The following is a 25731-nucleotide window of genomic DNA, read 5'->3' as shown; positions in this document are numbered from 1 at the left end:
CCAGTTTTTGAATAATCATTGATGTTTAGACCACTTGGAACTAGGATTTGAAAAAACAGAACCACATCTTACATGTTCTTCCTATTTCCAGCTACATAAGACTTAAAATTAATATTCAACTGTTAACTACATAACTGCTGATTTTCCTGTCTTCTGTGGACTTTTTCAACTCTGAGACATTTTATGGGTGAGAGTCAGAATTCTAGGTTTGGGTCTCCCAACAATAATGATTATATAATAAAAGAACGTTGGAATTGAGACAAAAGACTATTTGAATCTCATTTTCAGGGAACAATAAAAATGAAATCTGTATTACTGAATGTGAAAGTCCATGATTCTATAATGATAGTTTTAAAAAGGAAATCAGAACAAAAACAAAATCCATCACTAGTCACAGAACAACTCCTTTGTCCTGCTTGGAGGTGACCAATTTCTCAGATAATTGGAAATTATATAGGGAAGAAATTAGGTACCTTCCCTTCTTTTTAAAGAGATACTATATAACTCATCTAGTTGAGGAGGTAAAAGCTCTCCTTAAAGTATGCTACAAACTAAATGTATTATTGCACAGGGAATGTATTCTTCAAAAGAATTCTAGTTAATGAAATGGAGGGAATGATAAGCTGACAATGATAGTGATGTTGAAATAATGATTCTGTCAAGGATTTCTATATATGCCCTCCAGGGATCTGACTCTCAGTGATCCAGCCAGCATCCCTAGTTGTGAGATGGCCCAACAGAGCCTCTTCATGCGATGAGCAGGAAATAAGCAGTATCTCCTATAAAATAGTCTAACCAAAAATGTTTAACCAACATTTTAAGATCTAATGTCCAGCTATTAGGAATCACAGTGGCTATCAAAAGAAGTCAAATGACACAAGCATGTGACAAATTCATGCCAATGTCAAAGTTAACTGTCACCCTCATCTTACGAACCGGCATGCAAGAATAAACCTGAAATTTTATTATAAAACTGTTATTACTATAATTTTGGACTATTGCACATTAGCCCCTATTTAAATGTTTGACGTGATTTGCTGCTAGACCTATCCTTGGCTCATTGTTTTGCAAGCACAACAAAATAAAAACAGCTCATTTTCAAATGAAGTTGGTAGAAATGCCCATTTTTAGTGTCTCATTTTATCTGTGCACTTTCTTTCCTTATATTCGTTGAATTTTAAATTATACTCAGATAGGAGATCATGGATGTTGTTGCATACGTGAGGATAATTTTTTCATCTTACAAAATTTTAAGGGGGCAAAGCCATTCTCTCTAACTTATCACAATATATGAAGGATTCCCAAATGAACTTCTTGAAATACTCAGGGCCTAAGTGTATTATATCATAAAAAGTCGCATAAGGTTTTTTAACGAATATTTTGTTTTCTTAAAGTATGTTTTCAAAAAAACCCATAATTCTTAGGAAATATAAAATAGAACACCTGTAAAAGATTTTTAGGAGTGCTTGGGTGGCTCAGTCGGTGGAGTGTCTGACTTTTGATTTTGGTTTGGGTCATAATCTCAGGATTGTAGATAGAGTCCCAAACTGGGTTCTGCACTCAGTGAGGAGTCTGCTTGATATTCTCTCTTTTCCTCTCCCTCTGCTGCTCTCTCTGTTCTCTCTCTCTAGAAAATAAATCCGTTTTAAAAAAAAAAAATCTTTTTAGATTTTATTTAACTCTGTTAATATGGAAAACAGTAAGATGATATGTCCAGTTCAAAGTGCATTTTAGAAGCTAGGGTATTCATTGATGATTTAATAAAGAAATGTTAAGATGACATTTCTGAGTTTGATTTAAATAAATGAATTCAAGCCCAAGAAGTCATAAATCTTAGGGATTATCTATTTTACTAGACAAAAACTATTTGCATCTCTATCAAGTTAACAAGTAAACTTCTCTAAGTCTGAAATCTTTAATGAATAGTAAACAATGAAATGAACTTGCTACACTTTCCCTAGATAATCCTCAAGTCTGGCCTTATGCCCCTATGACATATTGAATTGACACGTCCCACCTTTTTACCTCAGTCTCAAATCTCAGATAATTTTCCTAATACTTTAATGTTGTGAATGCTAGTGGCACTTAATAAGTCTACAAAGATATATTCCCTTTAGCAAACAAAGGATTACAAATGCAAAAATATTACAAGGCAGAGTAGAGACAAATATTTATAATGAAATGTAAAACACCCAGAAGAAGCAAAATAATGTTGAAGAAGAACTAAGTTGGGGGATTTACATTATCTAACTTTCAAGTCTTGATACAAAGCAACAGTAATCAAGACAGTGTTGTCTGTCAGTTTTCTTATTTCTTTAACTTTATAAGTGTATAATTGTTTTTGCATATAAAATTATTATTATTGTAGCATTTTACTCTTGCAAAATATATATACTATGTATTTTATACTGCAACTGAGTGATAGTGTAGCATATTTCCCTTTCAAGTAACTAAAGAATCCGTGATATTATAGGGGAAGCAAGGTGGTTACATAACAAGATATTATCACCTTTTAATTTATCCACATGCAATGGCGGCATACATTAAAATTCTGGAATGATGTACATCAAAGTGACAGTGGCAGTTATCTTTGGATCTTCAAATTAAAGGGACTTTGGTTTTTTTTTTTACATGAACTTAAGCCCCTTTTATGATTGAAACTTAAAGCTACTTGAATCTGAAAGGAAGAATGAAAGCTTAATTTTGTTTTTTAATAAAAAGTCTGCTCTACCTACCTGTTCTCTAATAAAAAGTGCTGTGTGTTTGTAACGTTGTACTTCCCTGATGATCTTCTAGGAGTGAAGCTGAGTAGCCTCCTTGGTAAAAAGGGAAACTTAGAAAAACTCCAGAGCTACTGGGAAGTTGGATTTTTTCTGGGTGCCAGTGTCTTGGCCAATGATCACATGAGAGTCATCCAAGCATCTGAAAAGCTTTTTAAGCTGAAGACACCCGCATGGTAATAGTAAACGGTTATGTGTTTAAACAAGTGCTTTAATAAACAACTCTTATCACTTATTTCCAAATTGTTATATTTGTTGAACTGATTAGATGATTTTATTTGCTTCCAGAATGAAATGGAGAATTTAGAGGGAAAACTGATGTTCATAAATCAAATGTAATGAATATAGATTCTGATGACTGGCTGTAGATGATTTCTGCTTGCCTTTCGCTTAGCCTTTTCATGATACTCACCTACCCGCTAGCCCATGTTGGCCAGTGTTACCCATAGGAGGCCAAAATTGACACCTGCAAATCAAGTTGGTAGATTCACAGATTTCTATGTCAGCCTCCCATGTTTCTGTCCCAAACATACACCCTTTGTTCTCTTATTGATCTAATCTCAGTTTGAGGATTCTCATTCTTGCTTTTTACTTCTTTATGCTTAAAGCTTATTCATACATTCAAATGTTTCTTATATGTGTGTGTTTTCCTAATTTCAAAATTTTCTTGGAGTGCCCCAAGTCTCATCATAAGGTATATGGTAATTGAAGAGAGGAAAGCATTTAGGACTGCATTTAAGACTATTTTGGGGATCCCTGGGTGGCGCAGCGGTTTGACGCCTGCCTTTGGCCCAGGGCGCGATCCTGGAGACCCAGGATCGAATCCCACATCGGGCTCCCGGTGCTTGGAGCCTGCTTCTCCCTCTGCCTGTGTCTCTGCCTCTCTCTCTCTCTCTCTCTCTCCCTGTGTGACTATCATGAATAAATAAATTTAAAAAGAAAAAAAAAAAAAGACTATTTTGGAAAACAATGCTAATTTTATTATGCATCACAGGTAATGATTACTAGCTGTAAAGGCTTTAAAAGGTTAACCATGATATCAAGAAAGGCTCAGGTTGGCTCAGAGCCAGGGCCACTGACATGTTTTCATCAGAGGAACCACTGGAGGAGACCTACCACAGTAGGTCCCCCTGGCTTCCCAAAAGCTTTCCTCACATTCAAGTCTTCTCATTAGTAAACCCTCCCCAGTGTCACACCGATATTGATCTTTCTAAAATTGATGTCTGATCCTTTCCTGCCACTGAAATCCATAAATCGGTGTAGTTTAATGGCTCTTCACAACCTAAGAGATAAAGTCCACCTCTTTGCCTTGGCAAACAAAGTTTGCCTTTAGTCACTCCAGCCTCAGATCTTGTCACACACCCCAATGACACTGTTCTCTAGTCACACTGAACGTGCCAGATTGTGGCTTCATGCATTCATGGCTTGGCACGCACGGAGCATGCCTCTCTTCTGCCACCTTCTCCACCTGGGGACACTCCTAAATCACATCTGCCTACAGACAAGACCCTGCCCTAAAACCTTTTCCTGCATCCAGATGGAAGGACGTGGTGTCATTGTATACATACGTGTGATTAGTTCATCTCATGAGATCTGCTTTTGTGTTTCTGTCATTTTAAAATCGTATTTCTGTCAGTAGGGACTGTATGGCTTTTGTTAGTCATATTTCTGTAGTTGTAGCCTCATGGATATGTAGGTCACTGTGCTATACCTTTACATTTCTGTCTCATCAGCACTGTATGCTACTTAGGGACAGGCCAGTCCTGTCAGTGAGATGTCTACAGTAGGCATTCAGCAAGGAATGCTATCAATGCATGTGTTACATGCAGCCTAATTTATCATTTATTTTACAACGATCATTCAGATGGTACAGAAGGGGACTGAAGCATAGGTCCAAGAGCTCTGGTTTGAGGTGTTGCAGCTTCTGTTAACAACAGACAAGACATTATTTTATGCAATAGTAATAACAACTGCAAAATAATGCCTTAAGTTTCCATTCACTTAATGTTAATTTCCATATTTATAGTTTGCAAAGTGCTTGCCTACCCATTATCTCAGAATTATCGTGCTTCTCATTTTTTCCTAGCTGTTTCCTTTGAGGCACCATCTGTCTTGTTAGGTTGGAGGATATTGTATAATATATAAGCTGAGTTGCTTCAAAGGAAAATAATGATCTTTCATGAAGGGTATATTTTGAAAAGCTTTCTCAAGGAAGCATATTTTAAAACCAGTGCATTAACCACTCCCTTGAAGAGAGGATAGGCGTTATTTTAAAAGGCATGTTTTCAGTAGATGTATCATCTGGTCCAAGCAATTTAAGCTCTCTATGCCTCAGTTTACTCATCTTTAAAATGAGGATAAAACAGCCTATTTTATTGGGGCGCATGGATGACACAGTCAGTTAAGCAGCTGACTCTTAGTTTCAGCTCAGGTGGTGATCCCAGGGTCATGAAATCAAGCCCTGCATCCAGCTCTGCACTCAGTGTGGAGTCTGCTTGATATTCTATCTCCCTCTCGCTCTGCGCCTTCTGCTCATGCTTACACTGTCTATCTTCCACCTCTCAATAAGTAAATAAATCTTTTTAAAAAACAGCCTGCTTCATTGAATTTCTAGAAGATTTAAATGAGATAATATGTGTGAAAGTACATGGCATATAAGAAATAATGAATAATGTTGGGCCAATCTGAATCTATAAATATTAATGTTATATTTAAATTTGCCCATTATGTGTTTTATATCTTTTCATTTTTAGGTACCTCAAATCTATTGTAGAGACAATTTTGATATATAAGCATTTTGTGAAACTGACTACAGACCAGCCTGTGGCCAAACAGGAGCTCGTGGACTTCTGGATGGATTTCCTGGTTGAAGCCACAAAGACAGATGTTACCGTAGTTAGGTTTCCAGTGAGTACTCTTCATTTAGCTTAACTTTAGGTACATCCCTATTTTGTTTCTTTAATTTAAAGAACATCTTGCACTGTATTTGTAACAGTACTAGTGTTACTTTTGTTTTTTTAATGACTTCCCAAAATCAGGGAAGTGATATTTTTATGTTTTTGCCATGGAATTTGATGATTTCTTTTGATAAGTTGTGAAGTGTGCTTTCCAAGAAAAGATTGCCTCTTGCTTAGCCTCAGTTAGTCAACATATTGCTTCAGACCAGACACAAGGTTGCTGTTAATTCATACTACAGTTGTGTTAACATTGTCATCAATGTCAGCACCATTATTGTGGTGAAAAGTGCTGCTTTTCACCTGGGTGTTTATTCCATCTGCACCACTCATTATCCACATGAGTCAGAGTTAGATGTAGTGTCCTAATCATTTCCCCATGAGAAATGACTCATAGCTTCTGATTTGTAACTCATCTTGGCTGGATATGGATACAGATATATGTATAGTAGAAGCAACACACTTTTAAAAATCTATTCATCTTCTCAAAGCTGGTGCCTTTCCCATCCTGAGAGTTCTCAGAATATCACCCAATTCTAGAACCACTGACCCAGTCACTGTATTCACTAATCTGTTCCCACATCCAAGTGATCCCATAAATCTCTATGTGTGAGCTCTCTAGTCCAATCTTCCATACTCAGGTGGTGACAACTCTCAACTCTTTTTATAGAATCTTGTTCTCTAATACTTGTTTATAGGATCATCTGTTTCATTTAATTAAATCTGTTGCTGGCATTAACATGCTTTCTTTACGCTTCCTTCCCAATGATGCCTTAAGCTCAGCAGGATCTTCAGTTGAAAAGCCTTTCACACTAAAAACGCTTTGTTTTCTAGCCTAGATAATGTGTAGCCTAAGAAAATGCTTCTCTCAGAGTGAGCTGGCAGTGTGCCTGCAGCTGGTGCTCTGATGGTAGCAAATGCAGTAAAAGAAGACAGCACAGAACTATCTGTATTTAGTTGACTGTTGACTTGATTGACTAGAAAATTGGCTATGAAAGGAAACCACTCCTCTTAGCTATTCTGGGCTAATTTAAATTATTTAATATGGATTTGTCTGTCATAATATGATATGTCAAAAATAAAACTAGAAGATATTAAGAGAGAAGTTAGGAGAATATAGGTATATACTTAGGTGAGGGAGGCTTTCCTAAGCAAGAAAGGGACCTATAGCCCCAAAGGCAAATGTTGACCAATTTGATTTCATTAAAAATTCTAACTTTTGTTCAGTAAAGAATACCATAAACATGGCAAACGCTAGATAGGGATAAAATATTTAATACTAATGCAGCAAGGTTATCAATTTGCCTAATAATGAAAAAAGAAAAAAAAACAACTACTAATTGGTAAGCAAAAGAAAAAGGAAATGGGCAAATCATGTGGAAAGATAATTAATCTCACTGGGTGGTCCAAAAAATGCAAATTAAAATGAGACACTGTTGTGCCATTGCTGTTTTGCACATGTGCACATAAATCTATAAGGTAAATTCCCAGAAGTGGAATTAATATTGCCATGTTGCCCTCCATAGGAATTGTATCAATTGACACTCTTACTGGCAACATATGAGACTGACTGCTTTCCTAAAGTCTTTCTCAAAAAGTGTATTTGTCATCTTTGTACTTTAGCTAAACTTACAGATGAAAAAAATGGTACATTGGGATCATTTTAATTAGTATTTCTCTTATTTTGTGTGGGGTTGTGGATATGATTAAGTTTGTGTCTAAAAGACCTCCTGATGATTAAAAAAAAAAAAAAGAATTTGTTGCCAAAATTTAAAAAATAAGGAGAGTTTGATCTTCAGTGCTGGCTGTAAATGATATTGGTATTGCCACAAATAACTATAAAATCTGAACAAAATATATAAAATACTGTTTGTAAACATTAAATAAGCAATGATCACAGTGTTGTGATCTTTGGGCGGGGAGGTACTTGAGGTGAGTCCCACCTTCACCTACTTTTTTTTCTCTTAAGGCCTTTTTCTGGCTGCAGCCCAAGGAAGTGGAGCCCTAGCAGGGTGTGGGATTCTCTCTGGAAGAGCAGACAGGGAGAGGTGTTTGGGACTCTAAGACAGCTGGAATATGAGGGGCAAGGTGTTGGAGAAGGGGGAGTTTCGAAGAATGAATCTCAGGATTCTACCTGGGTAATTTACTGGAGTCCTAGAGCAACTTCTAGATAGTGTGAACAAGGGGTAAGCACGATGTAAGTAAACAGAACTACTGATCCCAGGATTTGACTAAAATTGGGTTTTAGCTGAAACCTATATGGCTTAAGTAAACCTTACCAAGGTAAATCCCCTTGCTATTTAGAAGATCAGGACCAGAAGTGGTAAAGAGCATTCTTTGGAAGGTTGAGAGTTGAGTAGATATCCCAGAGCTTAAACAATTCAGGGATAAGATGTTGGACTTTGGGTTTAGCCAGAATGATGAGACTTTGGTGAACACCCAAACATTTAGAGGAGACATAGAAAAAGCCCATGCCCTGGGAATAAAGGCAAAACTAAAAGACCTACCCTAACAAAGCTGTAATAGAAGTAAGCCTTGATAAGATCAAGATGATGCACTAATAATTTGGCTGCTAGCTAGGGGGCAGGAGTAGAGAAGAAACCTGTGGAAAGATATGGTCCTGAGCCTCTGCATTGTGTCATTCAGACACAATCAAAGATTATTGAACATTCTAAGAAGCAGAAAAAAACTGACAGATAATGAAAAGCTAAAACAGCCAATAGAGGCAGGCCAAGAAGTGATTCACATATTGAAGCTACCAGAGAAGAACTTCAAATAATTGTAATTACTATGTTAGAGAAGATAGAGGAAAAGATAGACAAACTAGATTAAAAGGTAGAATATTTCCACTGAAAAATAGAGCTTATAAAAAAGTCAAGTGAAAAATAAGGAGAGTTCACAAAAATCTAGATTTTCAGCTGTTGAGAAATTAAAGGGACTGGCAACTGGTGACTGTCTTCTCCAAAAGCAACAACCTACTAAGTCAACTATCTGCTCCATTCTGGATATTGATTACAGTCCCATTATTCCTGCTTCACTCATCTGCCTTTCCCACTGAGCCTACTCCCTGCAACCATAAGAATTTGCTCCCCATATTCCACCGTGTGGAGAAAGGCAGGTTTCTAGTACCTGTGGTACCATGTCAGTCACTAACTCATTGTGTCCATGGAGTAGCATCATTGGCTCACACTTACAAAGGCCACAGTAGGTCTTGATTGGGGTAATAACATTATCCTTCTTTTAAAATGGATCTGACTAAAACCAAGATGACTTCTATTAGAAAAGATTTTATTTGATTGTTTCCATTTATTTCACTACTGTATCTGTTCTTACTCTAAGAAATAACAGTGATGCTGGGTAAAAGGAAACAGACAAAAGTTTCTTTGCAAAGTGATTTGAATGGTCCCCTCCTTTATTATTATTATTTGATTCTTTTTTTTCACCTCTCTTCTGTGTATATTTCTTTCCTTCCTACATTGAAAAGTTAGGAGACCATCAGCCCCTCACCCCAGGTAAGAGGAAGGGGAGTGTGGTGCTTTTATGGACTCTTGTAGGAGCTGAGACATGTAACTATCTTTACTGTCTACCCTGTATAGTTTATGGGTCTTACTGCGTTCCTTCCCATTTCAGATACAAGACATAAGCTGTTTATTTTTTAAAAAATGTTTTAGCGTTGATTTTAATGTGAACCAATATACAAGTTTAGAAACTAAAAGCAAGAATGTTTATACTTTCAAGCGAGTTGTCGCTAGCTGGTTTTGTCAGATTGCCTCTTCTTTCTTCCTTCTTTCTGTGACCTCCAGAATGCATGCTACAAATTCCTTCCATTTTGTCATTTCAAGGGCAGATCAAAGGGCTTGACAAAGGTTACACAATGATAATTACAACCGATTTTTACTCCCTATCTTGACATTGGAAAACATAGGCCAGACTTTATCTGTTAGAAATATTTGAGACAACAATAAAGACATAATTTAAGAAGAGGGGAGATAACCTGGTGCTGTGCTTTTCTCATGTTAAACTCTATGCCCACATAATTAGGAAACAAGACATATATTCACCTTTGTCAGTACAGTGACTTGGATGGTATTTTGGAATAATCTGCCTTTTATTCCCTATTAATTTTCATTTCACAAACACTGGGATACTCAGATTTTATTTTTATTTTATTTTCTTAAAGATTTTTTTTTAATTTTATTTATTTATGATAGTCACAGAGAGAGAGAGAGAGAGGCAGAGACATAGGCCGAGGGAGAAGCAGGCTCCATGCACCGGGAGCCTGATGTGGGATTCGATCCCGGGTCTCCAGGATCGCGCCCTGGGCCAAAGGCAGGCACCAAACCGCTGCACCACCCAGGGATCCCTATTTTCTTAAAGATTTTTAAAGTTTATTTATTCATAGAGACAGAGAGAGGCAGAGACACAGGCAGAGGGAGAAGCAGGTATCATACAGAGAGCCTGATGTGGGACTCGATCCAGGGTCTCCAGGATCACGCCCTGGGCTGCAGGCGGCGCTAAACCGCTGCGCCACCAGGGCTGCCCATGATACTCAGATTTTAGAACACCAATCCTGCCAAGTTTCAATTGAAAATTTATTTCTATTATTAATCAGTACCACTTCATTCTCTGTTGATTGGAATTTGGACCTAGATTCACCTGGTATCTTCCTAAATCAAAATATGTTCTTCAGTGGGCCCTGACTGTACTTTATTTGTGGTCTGTTCTATCATATTTTCTTTTTTTTTTTTTTAATTTTTATTTATTTATGATAGTCACAGAGAGAGAGAGAGAGAGAGAGAGAGAGAGAGGCAGAGACATGGCAGAGGGAGAAGCAGGCTCCATGCATCGGGAGCCGGATGTGGGATTCGATCCGTGGTCTCCAGGATCGCGCCCTGGGCCAAAGGCAGGCGCCAAACCGCTGCGCCACCCAGGGATCCCTGTTCTATCATATTTTCATAACTAGAGCCTGACCACAAATTAAGCCCTTTAAATTTTTTATACTCAAAAGTAAAGAAAATTTTGTTTCCCTAATCCCCTTTCTGTAGTTCTCTGTACTCTAAATATATTTTACCATTGTGATAAATATAATGTAAATTCGGTACACTAGGTTTGTAGTGGATGGCCAAGAGTCAGGCTGCTAATCCATGTGCTTTCTTGCTCAAATTGTACTTTAGATTACAGTGTATTATGAGTCCATAATCCCTTGCTGATGGAGTCTTCTGAAGGGTTTTTCTTCCACTTTTATCTGGTCAACTTTCTTGACACAAGATTCTTTCTAAAAGCCAGTTTTCTTGAGTTTTAAGCAGTAGGGTAGAAGGAACTATTCTAGTTTCTCTGATAGTTTAGTATTGGTTCTCCTTTCCTTTTTAAATACTCCTACTTAAGACTGCATAGGAAATTTGAGCTAGGTGGGTGCTTTTAAGCATCTGTGTAAATAGGTAATAGTTGCATCACCTTTAAAATCAGTGCATTCTTAATTTTATTTGCACCTATTATCAGATACTAGTAATAATGCACTACATCTTTGAGAGTGATTCTCAACTCACTTATTATATACACCTTGTACATCTCCAAAACAGGAGTAAGCTTTATTTCTTTCTCTTTCACAAGGCTAAATATATCATTATTGAAGATTCCAGTTTTATTTTGAAGACAATGCAAAAAACATTTTTATTATTTATATTATTTTTATTATTTCATACAGCTATGTCCATATATAAAACTCTTTCAGTAATAGCCAAAATCATTTCTCAATCCATTTACATAGGTATGAAAACCATACTACCACATCTTGATGAAGGTGTGGCAGGAGAAAACCTAAAATAGTATGTAACTCTCTGCATATGGAATCTTTTCTATGTATGGAATTATTTGCTTTACCATGTTTCTGCCTTTTGGGGACACATTTATATTTATAGAAATAGATTTTGCACTAACTGCAAGATGAAAGAAGACCTTAAAAATATATCATTAGAGTAGATTCCCTGGGGATAGCCAAACCAATATAGGGACTTCAAAAATTCATTTCTAATTTCTTTAGCAAAAAGGGTGGTATATTCTTGGAACTTAGGATAATTGTATAATACCGTAAAATGCTCAAAGGACTCAGGGAAGGCAACGGTAGGAGTTAAAATGGATTTAATACTGCGGTGGAACCAGAGGCTCATCCAATGATCTTCCACATCAGTTCAGTGATGTTATAACAGCTCTAAATGGCTTAAATCTGAAGTCCCTAATATTCGTTTCTTTGCTTTTTGTTCTCAAGGTATTAATATTAGAACCAACCAAAATCTATCAGCCTTCATATTTGTCTATCAACAATGAAGTTGAGGAAAAGACCATATCTATTTGGCACGTGCTTCCTGATGACAAGGTAAACTGTGTAATCATTAAGACAAGAGCATTCATAGTGAAGGACTTTACTCCCTTCTAGCATTTACATATTCCAGCAAATATCTGCATTAGTTACAAAGAAATAGTTTACTGTATATATCTGTCATGGCATAAATATATCCCGTGATATGAAATTTATTAAATTTGGTTTATGAATTTTACTCATTTAGTAAAGTATGTCTGAAATTATTCGGATTTTTATTGTAGATGGCAAAACCATCCAAAGTTTGCTTAAAATTAAAAGATTTCTCTGTTTTGAAATTCATGCTATACATTAAATTATGTGTCGGAGAACTGAGACTTAAAATATATGACTTAAAAGATGCATATCTTCATTCTAGGAAGCCTATCAATAAGGCCACTCTAGTCTTACATGAGTAAGATCATAATTATCATTTTATGACACTGTTGGGTTATCTAAGCAGCTGCTCAATTTCAGATTAGCCACTGGCTCTGGGTGCCATCACAATATCAGTGGGGCTGTGCTGCCCTGGTTTTCAAGGGGTCTTAAATGCTCTTATTTCCCCTTCTAGCAGTCATTTGGATAACCCTTTCCACTTCTGTACCTTATCAGTTTTAATGCAAGTACAAATCCTACTATTTTTTTAAATAGAAAAATTCCAAGACCTAATTTCAATCCATAGGATAAACCACAGAAATGAGAGAAGTTTTGTGGCAAAGTAGTTTTGTGAGAGTTTTGGTAATTTTTTTCCAAAATACTCTTATAATTTCCCTTAACAATTACCCATGAACTCAGGAAATATTTATGGAGCACTTACTCTGTGACAGGTGCTCCCAGGCACTGTGTTAGGTACTAGGGAAACAGATGAATGCAAAATAATAAAAATTCCTACTGTCAACTCAGGCAATAAATAAATAAAATATAGAAGTATGTTAAAGGGGAAAATATGTCAGAACGAGGGAATTGGGAAGTACATTTGGAGGCATGGAGTTGCAATTTTTAAAAATATCAGCGTCAGTTTTTTAAAATGTCATTGAGTTGTTGTCAATCCTGGGTTCAAATCCGATCTCTGCCCTTGGCAACATGACTTCCCTCATTGCAGTGTCCTCATCTGTAAACACTGAAATAAATATTTGGTCTTCATCCATTTCTGGTACAGATTTCCTAAAGCCCTTAGAATTTCCTAAGTGCTCAAAGCCATAAAAGTGTTTTTTTTGTTATCATAATAAGGTGACCTGTGGACCTAACCTAAGGATGAGGCCTGGTTGCCAAGAAAACCATCTATGGGATTAGAGGATTAGAACTTTCAGTCCCACCCTTTGGAAGGGAGAGGTTGAATCAGTCTCTAGTGGCCAATGGGTTTCATCAATCATACTTCTGTCATGAAGCCCTCATAAAAATCCAAAAAGAATGAGGTTCAAAGAGCTTCCAGGTAGGTGAGTAAGCGGAGATTTGGAAAGAATGGCAGCCTTAGAGAGAGAGGTCATAGGTCATGGAAGCTCTTAGCCCTTTCTCCATACCTTACCCTATGCATCTCATTCATCTGGCTATGTACTGAGTCATATCATTTTGTAACAAACCAGTAATCTAGTAAGTAAAATGTTTTTCCATGTTCTATGTGCCACTCTAGCAAATTAGTCTAACACAAGGAGGGGGTCCTTGGAACGCTGATCTGTAGCCTGCATGACGGCATAACTCCAGGTGGAATTGTCTAGAGACAAAATCAAGAATAACTAATGTAACTATATACATGTTGTTAACATTGTTTTAAATTATACAATATTTTATTTACATTATTTTAAAGTATATGCATATATGTTCTCACAAGCAGAAGTAATCATCCAGGGCAGCCTGGGTGGCTCAGTGGTTAAGTGCCACCTTCAGCCTGGAGTCCTGAGATGGAGTCCCACATCAGGCTCCCTGCATGGAGCCTGCTTCTTCCTCTGCCTGTATCTCTGCCTCTCTCTCTCTCTCTGTGTCTCTCATGAATAAATAAAATCTTAAAAAAAAAAAGTAATCATCTAGTTGAAACTACAAAATCTGAGAGGTTAGGAAACATGAACATTATCTGGGAGAGGAAATTTTCAAAAGCTTGATTGGAAAGAGCAAGGTTATCCAAGGACACTTGGAAACAGAATGGGGCTAAAGGAATTAGCAATTAGCAGGGCCAGGAAAATGAGTGGACAGCCAGAAGACAGAAAAAGAACAAAAAGTAAGACAGAGATTTTTGGAAAATAAATGCTATTTCCAGCTAGTTTTCTGGAAGTTCTTTATTGAATAAAATTAGCCTTATATTGACTCCCTTATGTTTTGTGACAGTTGTAGAGATAATTTTTATATTATGCTGAGAAATAAATGTATGAAGATAGGAAAGAGTACATGAAGAGTTACAGATTTAGGCTGTGAGTTGTCCAGTTTCCACTTTTACCATCTTTTGATCAGAAAGAATTACATTTGCATTGTCCCCACTGTGCTAAAAATTCTCCTTGTTCAAAAATTTAAGCTTTCTTAAATCAATTTCCATTTTGAATGTTACATCAGTTTCTTAACAAACCCTAATTCTGTCCACAGCATGTTCATTACCACTGTCTTCCTTTGTACTGTTTGAAATAGAAGTGATACCCTTGGAATGAGGACAAGCAATAAAAATAAGATAACCTGGCTAATATCATGCTAGTTTAAAGCAACTATAATAACTATAAAGTAACAGATAAATAGCAGGGGTATAGGTCTGATGTTAAACAAGAAATGGATTCTTTTTGTCATAGAATGTTTTTTTTTTAAGATTTTCTTTTTGATTAAAAAAAAAGATTTTCTTTTTGAGAGAAAGCACACGTGTGTGCGAGAGGAAATTGGGGGTTGGGGGAAGGGGCAGAGGGAGAGGAAGAGAGAGAATCCCAAGCAGACTCCCAACTGAGCCCTGAGCCCTCAGGGCCCAATCTAAGAACCCTGATCTGGAGACCATACTTGAGCCAAAATCAAGAGTCACAGGCTCAACTGACTGAGCCACCCAGGCACCCCTGTCATAGAATGTTTTACATTTTTTTCTAAGAATAGAAGAGTGTTGCTTTGCATTTATCACGTTTATTTCTTTACTCCCTCTTTCTCTCAGGATTTTCATTCTAAAATGTGGAATGAACAGTTATGTGAGCTAGTATACACTTTATATTGCAACTATCAAAACTTTAAGATCATTATACCAACTCCTAAGAGTCCAGGGGCTCTTAGAGAGTTACTTTACCTTAAGGACAAAATAAATTGAAATCCTAATCTCTTAACAGTTCTCCCTTTTTTCAGTGGATGGTTGCTGCTTCAAGTCAGGTTAGCACTTGAAGAAAATATGCATGTGCACAGGAAAGAAAATTTTAGATTGAGAAAGAGAAACATTATTTCTAAGATATTTTAAGTGGTTGTTACTTAGAATCCCTTCCTTTTTTGGAGTCTGAGCACTCCTGGCCTATCTGGTGGTCTCTCAGGGAAAAGTAGCAGGCAGCAGGGTCCCAGTGGAATATGAAGGTCTGATCTCCTGCCAGCTCCAGCCATGGCCACTCTGAGAAGATCCAGGAAATTTGTGAGGGGAATATGTTTGCCTCAGATTCTAGATTTTTGACGATATGATAGTCTCATCCATCAATGATGCTTTTAGCTATAAAACTCCCAGCTAAAAATGGCTTAATTGATAAAGAAATGTTATCTTACATAACAGGAACTTCTGAGGGGCAGGGGGTTCATCCTGGGGGTATTTCAGTGGTTGAACAGTGTCCCAATTCTGAGTTGGCTTCTCTTTATGCTCTTGGCTTTTCTCTCATTGTCTTAAATAGTAGCTCCAAGCATCAGTTCACACACACAGAATCCAAAGGAAAAGGGTCAGGCCCTCTCCTTGGTAGCATAAATTGCATCATGTGTTCATGCCTGAAGCAATCACTAGGAAGGAGAATGGACTTATTTCTCCAGTTTGGACCAATATCCCCCATCCCAAAACATTGCTACCTGAACTCGAACAAAGTTCAGTTTTTGTTAGCAAAGAAGAAAAGTGTGTCTGTCCCATTGTCTGGGGAACTGCAGGTCTCCCAATGTATAACTCCTGCCACCGTAGCTCAGTATTAACTCCTAGTCCCTACTGTTGTCCTAGCTGGGGCATAGGATCCGTGAGACTAACCAGTTCCTACAACATCCTGCTTGTGCTGAGTAAATTAGCTTAAGTGTCGGTTTGGGGCTTGTTGAGACTAATTATTCCAGCTCTGCCTCTGGCAATCCCTTTACCCAGATTCCCAGACAGGCCCCAGGAACCTCTTATCCCACCAGTTGGCTTTGTAGCTCGCCAGCGCCTCCACGTGGTGAGTCCCAGTAGCAAGGGAGTTAGGGAGATGGGCCTTATTCCAGATGACTCCATCTTGGGTCATGGGCTTCACAGCACTAAAATAAAACATTCACTGGCAGCACTTGCAACCTTTCAGGAACCTAAGATTCTGGAAATGCTGTTCTCCTTTCCTACGAAACCAACCCAATCAATGTGGGAAATCTCTCCTTGGCTATTCCCAGAACAGGCTGTGATATAAGATAGATTTTACCAGCGCTGTCTTAGGGGTGTTTGCCAGTTGCCCTGTTCAGTTGCAAGTTTGCCTAACTGCCCTATTAGCTCTGCATTCTACCCCCACCTCCTGATCCTGGATGCTGCCTTGATGAACAGCTCAGTTGCAGGCTCTGAGGATAAGGCTGCACTGCAAGTAGTATGCAGGTGATGGCCACAGCTCCTGGGTCAATTATATTTAGAAGGTCACCTGAGGCCAACAGGATTTAGAAACAACTTTCCAAATTACCAGCTGAAGCTGCAGGGTGCTATTTTAATTTCACTCCCTCTGTACTCTGATTAAGAGAGACACATTCCAGGAGCACCTTTCCATGGTCCCTTCCTTTCCTGGGCTGCCTGCACAGCCTTTGTTGTGTTAATCCAGGTCATGTGCCCCTGACCTGACTGGTGTTGCATTGAAACTAGCTTTTTAGTACTCCTTTGGGTTTGGGAAGATCTATTTTTAAGTTACATGGTCCTAACAAAGAACTAGGTGCTGTGGGTATAAATTGTGGCTTTTTGATTTGCTTCAGCCAAAAGGAGAGTTCTGGTTCACCTCAGAGCCACAGGCTTCCTTACCCATTTCATAAGCCCAGCCAAGACCTCAAGTTCCTGGCAGTATTTTCAGTGGGTGGGTAAGAGCTTGTTTTCCTGGTTGTTTCACATTTACAGAGTTGAATTGGCAATCTGAATTGACTATTTTACAGCACTTGCTAAACTTGGACATGTGTATTAACTACTTTACTTCTATTAAAATATTTTTGTTGTCAATTCTGTATTGTGTCCAGACATATTTTTATAGGGAATGTGATCCATCTTGTAATTTATTTAAAAACATGAATTTAATACTAACTTAAACTTAGCTTTAGTAATAAACTCAAAAAATAAATGTCCACATTTTTTTTCATCTTGGCCCTGCAATCACCCAGATTTATCATGACAATCAAATTTTTTATGTTCAAACATTATTAGTATATTAAATTTTGTGTAAATTAGGTCACAAGACATTGTAGCTATGATGAACACTGTATGTCGTGTACCTACACACATACTTGCTGTATTATTTTCTGAAGAAATAAAACTACCATTTTAGTTAGAAAATTTAAAGATAATTCAGAAATAATCATCTGTAAAGACTATTCAAATTAATTTTTTTTTGCTCAGAAAAGAAATATTGCTCAGCTATAATAATTGAATTACCTTGATCACTGGGTTTTTTATTTAAAAAATTAAGGAACAACAGTCACTAGGTTAATTTGGTAAAGATCAAGTTTTAGAATTTTAATGAGACTAATTCTCCTACATTCTCTTGGAAGCTGTTTTATTGAAGTACAGAAATTATTAAATAGTATAAACATCACCCTTGTGGCTGGGAAATGAATTACAATTTCCATCCAGATAATTGGTTCATGAAGAATTATGCACTAGGAAAAATTACTGTGTGTATTATTTTAAAATAATAAAACAAAATTATGTTATTTTCATTTGGATGACTCAGTGTTTATTATTCTTGTTCTTCCCCTGTGTTCTAGAAAGGTATACATGAGTGGAATTTTAGTGCTTCTTCTGTCAGGGGAGTGAGGTAAGTTTCCTTGGTACTTTTTTTTTTTTTCTCAGAAGTCAAGAGAACTTTTAGTCAGGATTTAAAAATGCAGAGAACTTAAGAATCCTTCTATTGATGAAAAAGCACAATCTTCTTTTCTGTCTCCACCATAACAAGATTTGCAACAAAACTCTCCCTATTAGTTGAACTGACTCTGTGCTTGTCACCTGCTTAAAATATGGAGAATATGGGGTAAATGTGGACTCTGGAGCAGAATTGGTTTGTAGATAAAAAATGAGCTACTTGGGTCTTCTCTAGCTTCTTAAGCTGTTGGTTTAAGGGATGATTTTCTAGTCTTTTGATATGCCAGAAACTAATCTCTTGTTAGGTAGAACCAAAAAAAAATCTTTCAGATTGTGTCCTACAGTTAATATTAATATGGCCAATAATGAGACTATAGGGAACTCATTTTTTACAAACTTTTCTTCCTGAGGTTGCTGTTAATGATGTGTTCTTGAGATTATAGTGGCTCCCTTCAGTTTGGTTTAGTTCTGACATTACCATCATAATGCCAGTGGCTCAGGAAATGCCATTTCCTAGGTTTTAGAAATAAGATTTTTTTTTTTCCAGAACCAAGAGCCACTGGTTAAACATATAAATACTTGTTCTGTAGAAGCTCAGGCTAAACCAACTCTTGGAAATTTCAAACCAAATTACTTGTGTTTACTACTATTTATCTCCATATAATAGAAATGAGAAAAAAAAAGCAGATTTCTGCAGGCCAGTTATGCAATACCCTGTTGCTTTTGGTATAATAATAATTGGTTTTGTTGGAGCATGAACTGGTAGAGCTGTCTGAGTCACTGATAATTGGAGTTTGCCTGGTAAAACCACCTGTTACCTCATGAATGCACAGAAACAAGCAAGATAATGGATTGACCCATTAGCTATCTTTCCAACCCATGCCTTCTCAAATAAAGTTTTACTCTTTTAATATTTAATTTTTGAAACCAGTCATTAGCAAGGCACTCATTATTTATTGCTGCATTTTTAAACAATTTAGGAAAGTATGGTACTATAAATTCCACTTTATTATATCTATTTTCCAGTGAATTCTTTTTTAATTAAGTATGGCATCACTACATAAACCTTTGTTGTGACCTACAGCATATACATAGAATGTTTCTGTGTGGCTTACTGCTGGTTTGTATGTTGAGAAACTTAAGCTCTAGTGTGTGACTTCAAAGAGAGTTAAGTTTTCTTGGCTTCCTCCTCTATAAAGAGATAACTACAGAAAAGAAAATTTCAATTAAGTCGGCAGTTTGTCTTGCATCACCTCAGAACTTGCTCAGCTCCGTCAATGGGCATTTATTGAGCACCACCAGTGTGTCAAATGTTGAGTCCTATTCTGCTAGAATACAACAATGACTATGACATAAACTCCAACTCTTAAAGAGCTCACAACCCATCAGCGGAACGTTTAATAACTAATGGCAATACAGTCATTATTGAGATGACAGGTATATGTTCAAGGAACAGAGGTGCAAGAGAAAGTCTTTCTGTTTAAGGTAGAAGTAGGGAAGGGAAAGGGTAAGATCTAAGCTGGGCCCTGATGGTTGAATAGAATTTCTTTAAAAAGTCAAAAATGATGTGCATTCCAAATTGAAGGAATAGCAGATGCAAAGGCATAAAATGGGGATTAGCATAAAAAAAAATAAAAAAAAAAATAAAATAAATGGGGATTAGCAGACTACAGCCCACAGGCCAAATATGACCCACTGCCTGTTTTTGTAAATAAAGTTTTATTGGAACTCAGTCATGTTCATTCATTTGTGCATTGTCTAAGGCTGCTCTAACAGCCAAACCAAACTGAGTAGTTTGGCCTGCAAAGCTTGAAATATTTACTCTCTGGCCCATTACAGAAAATATTTGCTAACCTTTGGCATAAAACAGCATGGCCCAACTGGTAGACTCAGAATTATTTCAATTGCTATGAAATCACTTGTTGAGTCAGAATCAAGTGCTGTTCTACATTTCTTCATGCCTCTAAAATCTCTACAACCAATGAAGTGCTTTTACTGCCTCCACACATTGCCTTCCTGACTTTGGAAATATTTCCTTGTTCTACAGATGCCATAGAACCAAAATCACAGAGCTCAGTCAGCTAGCTGATACTTCATGCTTTTCCTCCCATCAACCACGCAGTGTGGTGCTGTAGCAGACAGGATGGATGGCTTTCCCATGCTAAGCTGGAGGCATCCATAGCTTAGCTGTGCTTACAACACTCCAGAGTGACCCTATCTGCAGGCATGAGTAGGAGGACAATTCTTAGACTATTAAGTAATTTTAATATAGTGGTATGGGGAACATTACTTTTCAAGTGCTATTTGTATCTTTTTGTTATAAACGTTGATATCATATTGGGGATTGGATATAAGAAGTATTTATTTTGCATTGCACATTCATAGAAGTATTAGTATTTCCCTGAATAATCCTTTTGTTTGTTTCAGTATTTCTAAATTTGAAGAACGATGCTGTTTTCTTTATGTGCTTCATAATTCTGATGATTTCCAAATCTACTTCTGTACAGAACTTCATTGTAAAAAGTATGTATTCATCACTGTTTAGGTATAAAACATACTGTTCTTACCTGATCACTATTTTTAATTAATGAGTGAACATGTAGCTCCTGTAAGGAATTTGTGGCTCTGTGGTTATATAAGTATTTCATTTGGGCTAATAGTTTATAATTATGAGGTGTGTTTAACAATCAGAGTATGGAGGGGCTCTCTTTAATAATTATCAAGCTTTTTCTTAGTCATAATTTATTTTTCCACAGACAAAACATTAATCAAGACTTAACAGTTAATGGACAACTGTAATGTCTCATTTTTTAAGTGCTCACTTATTACAATATATGATTAACAAAATTTTTCATTCTTTTTTTTTTAATTTTTCATTCTTGAATTCTTCGAATAATCTCACTATTTTCTGCAATGGTAGCTTTTAACTCTGGTTCATATTAGAATCAACTGGTGCATTTTAATAAGTGCCTGGTCTCTCCCCTTGATAATTATGTTGGATTTTCTGGTGGGGATACAGTTCAAGTTAAGAGCCAGTGATCTGATCTACACCAATAATAGATAATCCAAAAATCTGTGGATTGCACTGTATGTGTGGGTTAACCTCCTTGGGTATATTTCTCTTGGGCTAATAATTAAGTACTTCATGTTCCCATAGGACACAGTGACTGACTGTGAGGACCTAGGCAAGTGAGTAACAATTTAGAAACCAAAGTGCAGGTAAAAGCCAGCTTGGACTTAAAATTTTCCTGAGGGTTGTTCCTATTCAAATAATCAATATTTGACCCCATTATAAAATGACTGACATATTGTTTACAGTATACAGTCAGTTGTTTTTATCTTAGTCCCAAGAAAAAAGCTTGTAAAACCATAATTCTATAGTTGGCCATAGAACTATATGGCTATAGTTTTATCTTAATTATTGTAAAGTAGACGGCAAAAAAAAACTGGAAATAAGAAATAATTTCCTAGCACACATAACGGTCTAATTTCTACTTAAGTTCTCAAGGCTACTGATGTGTTTCTATGATAATTAAAGCCAAAATTTATGGAGTTCTTACTCCAGATCTAACATCTATTTTAATCTCCATATAAAAACTCTTAGGTAGGTAATATTATCATCTTCATTGAAAAGAGTAAAAAAAAATAGAGTCTTAGTTCAATGAGCTTAAAATCATATATAAGCTGAAAAGTGAACATTTGAGGTTTGGACCAACTACATTGACTCTAGAATCCAGGCTCCAAAAAATTATACTGTGTTACCATCCTACTGTATAATATTCTGTTTAGAGATGTTTGTGTTGAAAATTTTTCTGTAAAAAGCTGATGGAAGTCTTTAACCCAGATCTAAAAGTCTGTCTTTAAAGCCAGAATTTTTTTTTAGGTTTTTCACTTTCTTCTTCCTCTTGGTTGAATTTGCTTTTGTCCCTAACTCATCAGGATATTTAATCTTCATCAGAGCATATGTTACTCTGTTCAGACTTGGAATTTCTTTTTCTTGTCATTGACCTCCAAGAAATGTGTACAGAAGAAGGAAGAATGAGGAAGTAGGCACCACATACAAACTCCATAGATAGTTTCCAAACTCCCAAATGGGCTTTGTCTATTTTGCTCCTTATCACTGTCCCAAAGGCCAGAATAGTTTTTGATCCTAATAGATACTTGATGTGTATTTGTTAGATGGAGGGATGGAGGGGTAAATGGGTGGGTGGGTGGATGGATGGATGGATGGATGGATAGATCAATCGATTAAAAAGAGGTACAGAGATAGAAAGGTTCTTAGTTATGGTAGGTAGATTTTTCTTACCCATCTAACCTGCTCTTCCTTTGGGCTGGCAATGCAGAGCATGACCTGCATGTGAGATCATCAGCCCTATTCATGGTGCCTCCCATGCCTTAAACCTATGAACTGTTAGCCTTCCCTCTGAATGGACTAGACACAGCTAGTGTTATAGGGAGCGAATCTGTTAATCGATGTAACTGTTTTTCTTGGCTCTGAAATGGTCTACGGGAAAAAGCAAAACAAAAAACTTCATAAGAAGAGTTCCTAAAGAAAATGTCACCAAAAAAGAGGAAAAGAGGTGGCTTTTACACACATATAAGCCAGCTGTTCCTAATTCATATCAGTGTTTCGCAGATTGTGTTTATGGGACACCATATTTGCGATAGTAAAAGCAAAATATTTAATAACTGAGATCACATGTTGTAGTGACTAGCACTATACCCAGTAGTCACCTCAGAATTTTTGTTAATTCCCATTTTAAATAATAATATGACCATCAGCAAAAACAATAACAGCTAATATTTAATGAGTGCACTCTGTTAATACTTTACAAGTATTATGTCAAGTCATCTTTCTAACAACCTTTAAGTTAGATACTTCTGTAGTCCCTATTTTGTAATTAAGAGTTGAGGATCAGAGAGGTGGAGGAGCTTGCCCGCAATCACACAAATACTAACAGTCTTGGTCTGATATCCAAGTCCACAGTCTTAACATTTCTGTGTCTTTGTCTAGCCTCATTTTTCTAATTCTGTAATATATTACATTACTGTCATTTGAAATGAGGTATTAGGTTGGACAATCCTACCAGCCTGTGTTTTTCTTTTGGAAAAATCATATTTTTCATGCCAGTACTGATGGTTTGTTCATTGCCTGACTTTAGAAAGTCTCTTAGCTCCCATCTGTTGCTCTTAAGTCATGTTGGAACATACTTGCTCATATGTACTATCAGTTGTATTATGAGTGACCACATACCAACTCCCTTTGTAGGTTTTTTGAAATGGTGAACACCATCACTGAAGAGAAGGGGAGAAGCACAGAGGAAGGTGATTGTGAAACTGACTCCCTGGAGGTAATGACTCTGGTTGCATGTTAAAGTTCTCTGGGGCTTGAAGTATTTAAAGTCTTACTTGGGGGATGCATGTGGGGGTGGGGGCATGTAAGTGATGATGAAGAATGAGGAACCACAGTCTTTGAGATTGCCCTTAATGCTGCACACAACTTCTGGATTCCTTATTTAAAAAGAGCTGGAAAGGGTGCATAGGTGGCTCAGTCAATTGAGCATCCAACTCTTGATTTTGGCTCAGGTCATGATCTCAGGGTCATGGAATAGAGTCTTGGCCTGCGACCAGCTCCCCATTCAATGGGGAGTCTGCTTGTCTCTCTCTCTCCTGCCCCTCCCCCTACTCACACATACAGGTGCACACTCTCTCAAATAAATAAATAAATAAATTAGAAAAAGAGCTAAAAAGCAAACATTGGAGAGCATTCTTATTTGGGAATACTGAGTTTCTGTATTTTGCTTACCTGATAGTAAGTGTACTTGATCTGTGAGGATGTTGATTACCTTCAATGCATGGGCCACGGTGCCCTTGCATTTTTTATTCTCCTCTGAAATTTGTGCAATTCAAACAAGCAAAATACAATGAAAATTCTGAAAGGCACAACTGAACATGGCCCTCTTTCATATTCTATACAGAGGACCTGGAACAATAAAAGATTAATGGACTAAAGAGAGGAGATAATAACAATCACCAGAAATACTGTTCCACTCAACCCCAATCTTCTGATTCTGCCTCATGGACACAGGATGCAGCAGACACCTATTCTTAGACTGTGTCCATTTTCTCTCTCATGGCTCCTCTGTGATAAAGAGCCTTCCATCGCTGTAATGCCCAGTGCTGGCATGTCCCAAGAGTGCTGACCCTAGCACTTGAGCATCTTCAGAAAGTTGACACTACTCCAGACATGACAGAGGGCCACCTTCTTCTCCAAGCTCTTCCCAGTGTTGTTGGACTTGGGACAAAATTCAGAAATCCAAGCAATACTGAAAATTTCATTTCTAATGTTAAAGTAAAATTAAAGAAGCTAGAGCATCAACCTGACTGGTATACTTATTAGATCACTTTGATAATGTTATCCCACATACTAGAATGTTTATATATATAAAAATGTTGAAGTGGCTGGGCAGCCTGGGTGGCTCAGCGGTTTAGCACTGCCTTCGGCCCAGGGTGTGATCCTGGAGACCCAGGATCGAGTCCCATGTTGGGCTCCCTGCATGGACCCTGCTTTTCCCTCTGCCTGTGTCTTTGCCTCTCTGTTTCTGTGTCTCTCATGAATAAATAAATAAAATCTTAAAAAAAAAAGTTGAAGTGATAGAGTAGCAGTAGAAGGAAATTTTAAATATAATAACCAAGTGTTAACTCTGTCCAGAGTTAGTTCTATAATTATCTAGCAGTTGGTATAGCTTTGATGTTCCTAGGTAAGCCTAAGGCTCTTTCATTAAAGTTATAAAAAGATGATGGGACCTAATTTGGAAAAAAATGTTTTCCCATGCATTAGCTACTCTATAGGAGTAATGTCTATTATACTTATTTGTGTATATTTTATTTTACAATTTTGTATTGTCTTATTCAAGTGATTGTGTTAGGAATTAGGTCTCTTGGCTTCTACATCAGTGCTCCTTGACTATACCTCATTATCTGTTTTTATTTGGTTTAAATTTAGTCACTTGATGCACAGCAACAACCAAGGTAAAAGGTAGCAAAAACAATGAAAATTAAACAGTTCTATTAGTAAACATAAAATGGTGAAGCAGGTGGACTAGAAGATCCGGAAAGTTCTTCTGCAATGTCATAAAATGCTGGCTTTTTTTTTTTTTTTTAACCAATGATAGATATCCTTTATTTTATACCCTTCCTTGAGAAACTAAATCCATCTTATGAAAAATACACATAGCACAGCCAGGTTGTGATCACCATATGAGACAACATGGTTTTCTTAACTGTTTAAGTCAACAATTTAGACTCTGCTTTAGGAACCACTTTAACCCTATGCATAGCATAACACAGGTCTATATATATATATATATATAAAGTGTTAGATATTTTTTAAACTGTTGTTAAGAAGATACAGAATCAAGATCCTTTGACCTGGATACAGTAATT

The 25731-nt window shown here is 37.0% G+C and overlaps 1 protein-coding gene across 2 annotated transcripts in view; it reads left to right on the top strand.

Annotated features, from left to right (window-relative positions):
- The window catches only part of MAP3K5 (mitogen-activated protein kinase kinase kinase 5), a 198881-nt gene that overhangs the window by 109875 nt on the left and 63275 nt on the right, over window positions 1–25731 (top strand). For both annotated transcript variants that reach the window (XR_012030333.1, XM_072824984.1), the window contains exons 9-14: window positions 2797–2956; window positions 5534–5687; window positions 12000–12107; window positions 18192–18241; window positions 20713–20808; window positions 23555–23636. Coding sequence is in view for 1 of the 2 variants with exons in the window: in XM_072824984.1 (XP_072681085.1) it covers window positions 2797–2956; window positions 5534–5687; window positions 12000–12107; window positions 18192–18241; window positions 20713–20808; window positions 23555–23636 (650 nt within the window). In the remaining variant the exon portion in view is untranslated. The remainder of the gene's footprint in view (window positions 1–2796; window positions 2957–5533; window positions 5688–11999; window positions 12108–18191; window positions 18242–20712; window positions 20809–23554; window positions 23637–25731) is intronic.

This window comes from Canis lupus, chromosome 1, assembly GCF_048164855.1.
Source record: "Canis lupus baileyi chromosome 1, mCanLup2.hap1, whole genome shotgun sequence".
In the NCBI taxonomy this organism is placed as follows: Eukaryota; Metazoa; Chordata; class Mammalia; order Carnivora; family Canidae; genus Canis; species Canis lupus.
This window is presented reverse-complemented; position numbering and strand designations above follow the sequence as displayed.